The 7500-nt window shown below is 43.9% G+C and overlaps 1 protein-coding gene across 3 annotated transcripts in view; it reads left to right on the forward strand.

Moving 5' to 3' along the window:
• The window catches only part of LOC122243695 (uncharacterized), a 23295-nt gene that overhangs the window by 9408 nt on the left and 6387 nt on the right, over positions 1-7500 (forward strand). For all 3 annotated transcript variants that reach the window (XM_086534256.1, XM_086534258.1, XM_086534257.1), the window contains 8 exons: positions 1065-1305; positions 1692-1829; positions 2461-2672; positions 2999-3136; positions 4994-5257; positions 5449-5653; positions 5801-5991; positions 6931-7057. In XM_086534256.1, the coding sequence (XP_086390382.1) occupies positions 1065-1305; positions 1692-1829; positions 2461-2672; positions 2999-3136; positions 4994-5257; positions 5449-5653; positions 5801-5991; positions 6931-7057 (1516 nt within the window). The remainder of the gene's footprint in view (positions 1-1064; positions 1306-1691; positions 1830-2460; positions 2673-2998; positions 3137-4993; positions 5258-5448; positions 5654-5800; positions 5992-6930; positions 7058-7500) is intronic.

A 7500-nucleotide genomic window follows, 5' to 3' on the forward strand; every position in this document is an offset into this window, starting at 1 on the left:
TCTTTGCGAGGAGGATGTGGGAAAGGAATTCTCCTACTCATGTATTTTCAGTATTTCAGAAGAAGGGAAACTAAGGAATGTCTGATGGATTTTTGCATTCAGAATTTAGGGAAATGATTAAAGAAAAATAAGGCTTGAATGGATATACTGCTATGATTTGAATACAGTAAAAGATCACAAGAAATTGATTTTAAGTCTAATTTATTTTGATGTCAAGAATTATTGGATGTATATACCTAGAACTATGATATAAGTACTATTAGTTCAGAGAAAAATCTGATTTATATCTCAATATCTCATGGAATGACTAGCATTGATATTCACCTTTTATTGATATTGATTTTGTTTGTTGTGAGATAGATATTCCTGATACATACATCTGGTATTCCTTTCTGAAAAAATCAATTATTGGTAGAAGGAACAAGTCATTATGTTATTTCTCTCTTTTCTCTCTCCCTCCCACTCTGTCTCTTATCACACCCTGTTTCTCTCCCTTCTATTCTCCCTTCTCTTTCTTTCTTTCTCCCTTCTTTCTGTTCCCCACTCCTTACCTCCACCCCTTGTCCATCTCTTTCCTATCCCTTTCCACCATCCCCCCCTTCCCCACCCTCCTCCTCTATCCTCTTTCAATCCTTGCCCACCTCCCTCCTCCATCCTCTTCCACTCCTTCCTCACTTTCTCCCCCTCCACCCCCCCCTCCCCTCTCATCTTTTCCTCATGCCAACCCCCACACACCTCCACACTTTCTTTGCCCCCTCCCTCCCCCCTCTCTCCCCCTCTCCCCTCTCCCCTCTCCCCTCTTTCCTCTTTCCTCTTTCCTCTTTCCTCTTTCCTCTTTCCTCTTTCCTCTTTCCTCTTTCCTCTTTCCTCTTTCCTCTTTCCTCTTTCCTCTTTCCTCTTTCCTCTTTCCTCTTTCCTCTTTCCTCTTTCCTCTTTCCTCTTTCCTCTTTCCTCTTTCCTCTTTCCTCTTCCTCTTCTCTTCCCTCTTCCCTCTTCCCTCTTCCCTCTCCCCTCTCCCCTCTCCCCTCTTCCCTCTTCCCCCTCTCCCCTCTCCCCACCAACAGTTTGAAGTGCACAGCATTGTCCTTGAGTGCAGTCTGCCAGGCATGGACTGGCAGGACCTCAGTGGGCTGGAGGACGCGGTGCTAGAGACCGTCTTGCATTACCTGTACTCGTGCTGTCTGCCGGCCAGCCTGACCACGGCCACCGCGCAGAGGACCATGGCCGCCACCCAACACTTGCCGGGATTCGAGGAGCTGCGCAAGAAGTGCGACGTCTTTGTTAAAAATACCAACCTCAGAAATAGTGAGTCGGATGGGGTGTGACCTCTATTTTTGTAATTATTTGTGTTTTGTATGTTTGTTTGCTTTCTTCCCTTCTTTTTGGGAAGGGATGTTTTTCTTAATGTAACTGCTGATTAACTACCTGTGCTATTTTGGTAGGCTAGGATATGTAGATGTATTGATGGATAGATAGGTAAATAGATAGACATACACATATACATAGATAATTAGATTGATACACAAATACATAGATAGACACAGGACATCAAGCAGCGTGATTTACAGTGGTGGCAGATCAACAAATGAATACACTGGCAGATAGATAGATAGATAGATAGATTCATAATCAGTGTGAAGAGCTTCAATGAACATCGTGTGTAACGAAGCCATATCCGCTGCACCTTCCAGGGTTGGTGTCTCTGATGCAAGAGGTGCAGGAGTGCGTGGAGGTCATGGTGCAGCTCTTCAACCCGAGTGACCCAGCCGGCACCAGCCCCTCGCACCTTATCACCGTCCTCAAGGCAGCTCTCAGACAGATGGCCATCGGTGAGGGCTGAGATCATGGTTTGTTGGTTGCGGTGCTCTGCTCGTAGTTGTTCTCTAGCTTTGTCTGTCGGTCTCTTGGTCCTTTGTATCTTTCCGACACTTTTCTGCCATAACTTAAAGTCAAACTGAAAGCAGGTGGCTGCATAATACCTGCATGTTATCAAAGACAAAAGTGATGTACATCATGGTAAATTTCACATAGGCAACCTTAATGCAATGATAACATGATTTGATACTCAATAATGTTCAACAAAACATATAATCCATTATTTCTCTCTCTCTCTCTCTCTCTCTCTCTCTCTCTCTCTCTCTCTCTCTCTCTCTCTCTCTCTCTCTCTCTCTCTCTCTCTCTCTCTCTCTTTCCCTCTCTATTTACTTTATTCTACATATTTGTTCTCCTTCTTTTTGTCTCACCTAGCTTTATATTCTCATCTTTGAAGGAAATTCCAAAGACTGCAAGTTATTTGGCTTCCCTTTGGCCATTGACACATGAAGAGTTGCCATCCATTCAATTATCTTCTCAGATATCCATGAGAAGCTGTCTCTATATTATTCATCTTCACTTTGGGAAGTTCACTGTAAGATTGACTGTATATGGGTCTTCATCAAATAATTCCCATGCGTGTTGCAGGTGTGGTGAAAATCGTTGAGCTGAGCCAGGAGTTTGAGCACTGCGGCTGGAGGCTGACCCAGGAGGAGCAGCACGAGGTCATGCGCTACACAAGGTCACAGCTGCCCCCACTCCTGGCCACAGTGGTCCGGCTCCTGACCAACGTTCGCGCCTCTCTCACCGCCCTCAACCACCACACGCGGCAGCAGCTCGCACAACAACTAGTTCCCGAGGTGAGGGGAGTTCGTGATGAGTATTGTAATCATTTTATGTTAAAAATTTATGTTTTCAAAATGGGCTCTGCCACAGTTAGGTTTAGATTTTGCATATTTGTCGTAAGCACTGTGAGAGTTTTCTGTAAGGAAGGGTAGGACTATTTTCAGTGACAGTCTAGTTCAGACCTATTGGCATATATTCACACCTAAGATTAGATCACATAAGGAGGCTACTCTGAGTCGTATGGGTCTGAATTCAGTAGAGGGGAACTGCAGCAAGTCTTTTGAACCCCTGCCCTGTCCTAGTGCAATGGCCTTCCCAAGTAATTTCTCCCACCTTGCAGATCCACATAGTCCTGCAGACAGTGTGTGTGGATGTGGAATCACTCAGGACCAGCCTAGAACATATCATCCAGGCTTCATCCACATCGTTAGAGTCAGCCCATTCACCAACACACCTGCTGGCAAAATCATTAAGAAATGTAAGTGTTTTCTTTATTACTGTCAATATGTATATAATTAGTTATTGTTCATTGTTTATGTTTTGCTCTAAATTTCCATTGTAGATACTAATCCTAGCTGTTAGTTATTACCTACCTCTCGTACATGAACTTGAATCCACACTATCCAGGGTACAGCAAAAGTCAAAAAGAACCACAGTGACTTATTACAAAATGCATTGTTCACTGGGATTGCACTGGAGCTACAGATACTACCTAATGAGGGCCCTCCATCATACAGTGGTAACAACCATGACAAAGAGCCGGTAGGGTCTCCGAGCGAAGAGGGTTTGAGGTCTGTTACAGTCCGAGCTTAGGAAGGGTGATTATGATATGCTGTATTTGGTGGAATATAAGACACCCACATTTAAGGGGGAAAAAGCAAGTACTTTTCATCATATATTAAAATGATTTCAATGCTCATGTATCTATAAAATTAAATTCCAATGTTATTGATTATTGTTTAGTAAGCAAAGGGAAAAATTACTCATATAAGCTGATTATGCAGTGCACATTATTGAAAATTATTAGCCTTATAGATGTTTTAATTATCATCAGAAATAAAAATAAATCATCTAAATTTAAGGTTAGGTACTAGTAAATAGACATTGATTGCTAATGCAAAAGGATTTGCAATTGTGTAATATTGCAAGTACTGCCTCTGACAAGACAGCATTGACGTATTTTGCTTAGCCTAGTTATGGAAATGGTATAAGACTTTAACCCATTCCCGCCAGGCTGTTTCGTCTTTTATATCTTCAATGCCGTGGCTCTCGAACGCATAGGCCTAAATCATTTATATCATCGACGGCGTATGACGGCACCCGCGCTATCATATTACATAATCGTCGTCTGTGGCCGGCGGCCGGCGGTATTGGGTTAAAAGGATTTGTATCTGCCATGTTGTTTAGTGAAATGGCATTTAGCAACCCAGTGGTAATAGTTACTGCTTTGGCTTTTGAAAGAACAATTCCCATTCTTTGTATAGTTAAAGAATATTATAGGTGATGGGTAGATGATACAAAGCTATATTAATACCTTTGTATTCTTTGTTTGTTTAGGGGAAGAAGTATGCTGAAATGTCCAAAGCTTTGTTGATCAACCTCCATAGACAGCCATTAACCCATCCACGACGGGGGAATTCTAGCCTTGAATGTCCCAATGCCGGGGCGTTCGAATTATTAGGCCTAAATCAATTGAATGGCTGGCACAATACTTTGCTGCCCGGCCACTGGGCTTTTGAATGCGTGGTACAGTACTGTACCACCCGTCCAGTGTGGGTTAATTGATATCTTTATTGATTGCATTTTGCTTGATAGAAATGATTTTGTATTACTTGATCTGTAATGGTGATACAGACAAAGAAAAACATATTTTGTGCAATGGTGGCAGTTTCATCAAACTATTGAAAAACAACCTTAATCCAACCTTGTAGAGCAAGACACTAGCTATGTTATATTTGGTATTTTTTGTGTATTATTTTCAATTGTTGTTATTATTATTATTATTATTATCATTATATATTATTATTGATATTTTTGGTCATTATTATTATTATTATTATGATTATGATTGTCCATATTATTATTATTGTTGTCCTTATTATCATTATTGTTGTCCTTATTATTATTATTGTTGTTGTTGTTGTTGTTGTCATTATTATTATTATTATTGTTGTCATTATTATTATTATTATTATTATTATTGTTGTTATCCTTATTATTATTATTATTGTTGTTGTCCTTATTCTTATTACTATTATTATTGTTCGAATTATTCTTCTCCTTCTCCTTACCCACACTCAAAGCCAACTGACGCCCTCACTCCCTCTGCCCTCAGGACCTCCATCTCCGAGAGCTGCAGAAGCTCCGGATCCTGCAGGAGAACCTCACCTCCTTCCTCAACTCCCTGTTCCACAAGAGAGAGCAGTTCCGCGAGATGTACGGTGGGGCCAGCGTGCGCGGGGTGGCGAGGATTATCGAGCACTTCACCGAGGAACTCCCGATGCTCATCCTGAGGTTCGAGGAAGCTGCGGCGGCCCTGGAGGACATGCTCGAGTGGTCCGAGTTCAAGTTCGTGTTCAAGGGAGCGACGTCGAAGCTGGTGAGTGGAGGTGCTAGGGAGTGTCAATAGTTTTGAAAGCATTTGACAATAATAAAATTATAGAAGGAGCATTGTCTATTTTTGTAATAAAAAATGAAGAATAAACAGCAGACTAAGCAAACATTGTTATATATTAATCCTCTGTACATTTCTTTTCCCTCCTCTTTTCCTCCACTTCTCCGATGGTCCAGGGCAGCATTGTGGAGCGGCTGGTGGAGCACCGTGGAGTGGTGGAGCCTCTGGTGCTGGAGCTGGTGGAACGCGTGGGCCACAGGGCCTTCACCACCTCCCTCCAGCACCTGGGTCTTCTTGCTCCCTCGCAGCACCCTTCTTCCGGGGCCTCCATCTCTCCGGAGGACCACAAGTCTCAGGGGGTCAAGCAGGAGTTCTGGAGAGGTATTGAGTGTGTGTCTGTGTTTTAACTTTTTCATTTTGTTGGCATAGTTGTGCTATAGTTTGTTCACCATCATTTTTCTGTAAATGTTTGTTAAAACACAAACACAGTTCCAAATAAACCACAAACAAATCCCTCAACTTCTGCAGAATTCGGTCCAACCTCATCAGGAGAGACCAGCTCGCCAGGAGATTCGGACGGAGCAGCAGACTCAGGTTCCCAGGGTGACTCCACCTCCCCAGACAATCTGAGCGGTGGAAGGAGGCGCCAGGGTCTCTCCCCCGTGGGTGACCCAGAGGCAGAGCAGCAGCAGCAACAGCAGTCCCAGTCCACATGCACTGTGAGTATAGAGAAACTGTCTTTCACACGTAGTAGTGGGAAGGGTGTCTGTGAGGACAAGTTATTAGTGAGGAAAAGTTATTATTCCATGCTGGGTTTCTTCGACTTGTGGTGATCCCCTGTGCCCAGCAGGGCTGCCATGTTTATGGCCAACTTATACCAATCAAAACTAGAATGCTAATCCATGTATTATAAAGAAAGCATCATTATAAAATACTAACCTCCTAGAACAATACTGTGTTGTGTTGATTTTGTTATGTATCTTGGTTGAGAAGGAGCAGCTTGTAGAGTGGGAGTGGGTAAAGAGTACATTCTCTCCTTGACCAGTGGTGCCCAGCGACTGCTAATGTAAGACTTATAAACAAGGTACAATTATTTGGTTTATTATTTATGCATTACAGCATATACCTGCAATATTCCAAATTTTGTAAACAAGATATCTTTTTAAAAGACTGCCCTTTTGGAATAATAATATTGAGGTGGTTTCAATATGTGTTTTGGTTGAAAAGCAGAGACTTGTTGAGTGAATATGGGGAAGAAGTACACTCTCTCCAGGGAGTCTGGCATTAGAAATTCTTCACCTCAGTTAATGACACCTGTCCCGAGAATAAATCCAAATGAATCTTCTGATATGAAGGCTGAACAATTACTTATGAATTTTTTATGAAGAAGAATATGAAATCAAAACATTAGATGGAATAATTCATTATTTTTGTAATGATCTATGCTTATTCATACATATCAGTTGCAATTAATCTTACACATTGAATAGATCCTGACCATACCTGGTTTGCATAGACAAGGGTGAGAAGAGGTCAATATTGAGTTTTATCTTGGGTCAAAGTAATGTACTCATGAAATTTTTAAAAGTTAGATATATAAATAAAAGATAAAATTTGGGATTTTTGAAGCATTCCTGAAGTGTTTCATCATCCCCCAGCTGAGCTTGGTAGGCCGAGTGTGTGAACCGCCTCCCTCGCGCAGCAATCCCCTGGCCATCAACATAGCCCGCCTGCTGAGCTCTCCTCAACTCAGTGATATGACTTTCGTTGTTGTGCCTCCTGCAGGTGGGTTGAAATTGTGTGTGTGTGTGAGAGAGTGAGGGAGAGGGAGGGAGGGGGAGGGAGGAGAGGGAAGGGGAGATGGAGGGGGAGGGAGGAGAGGGAAGGGGAGATGGAGGGGGAGGGAGGAGAGGGAAGGGGAGATGGAGGGGGAGGGAGGAGAGGGAAGGGGAGGGAGGGGGGGGGAGGGGAGGGAGGGAGAGGGAGAGGGAGGGGGAGGGGGGGGAGAGGGGAGGGAGAGGGAGGGAGGGGAGGGAGAGGGAGAGGGAGGAGGGGGAGGGGAGGGAGAAGGGGAGGGAGAGGGAGAGGGGAGGGAGGGAGGAGGGGAGGGAGAGGGAGGGAGAGGGAGAGGGGGAGGGGGAGGGAGAGGGGAGGGGGAGAGGGAGAGGGGGAGGGGAGAGGGAGAGGGGAGGGAGAGGGGGAGGGAGAGGAGGGAGGAGGGAGAGGGG

This window comes from Penaeus japonicus, unplaced genomic scaffold (genome assembly GCF_977035675.1).
Source record: "Penaeus japonicus unplaced genomic scaffold, GWHDUDI00000001_assembly GWHDUDI00000040, whole genome shotgun sequence".
Taxonomy (NCBI): domain Eukaryota; kingdom Metazoa; phylum Arthropoda; class Malacostraca; order Decapoda; family Penaeidae; genus Penaeus; species Penaeus japonicus.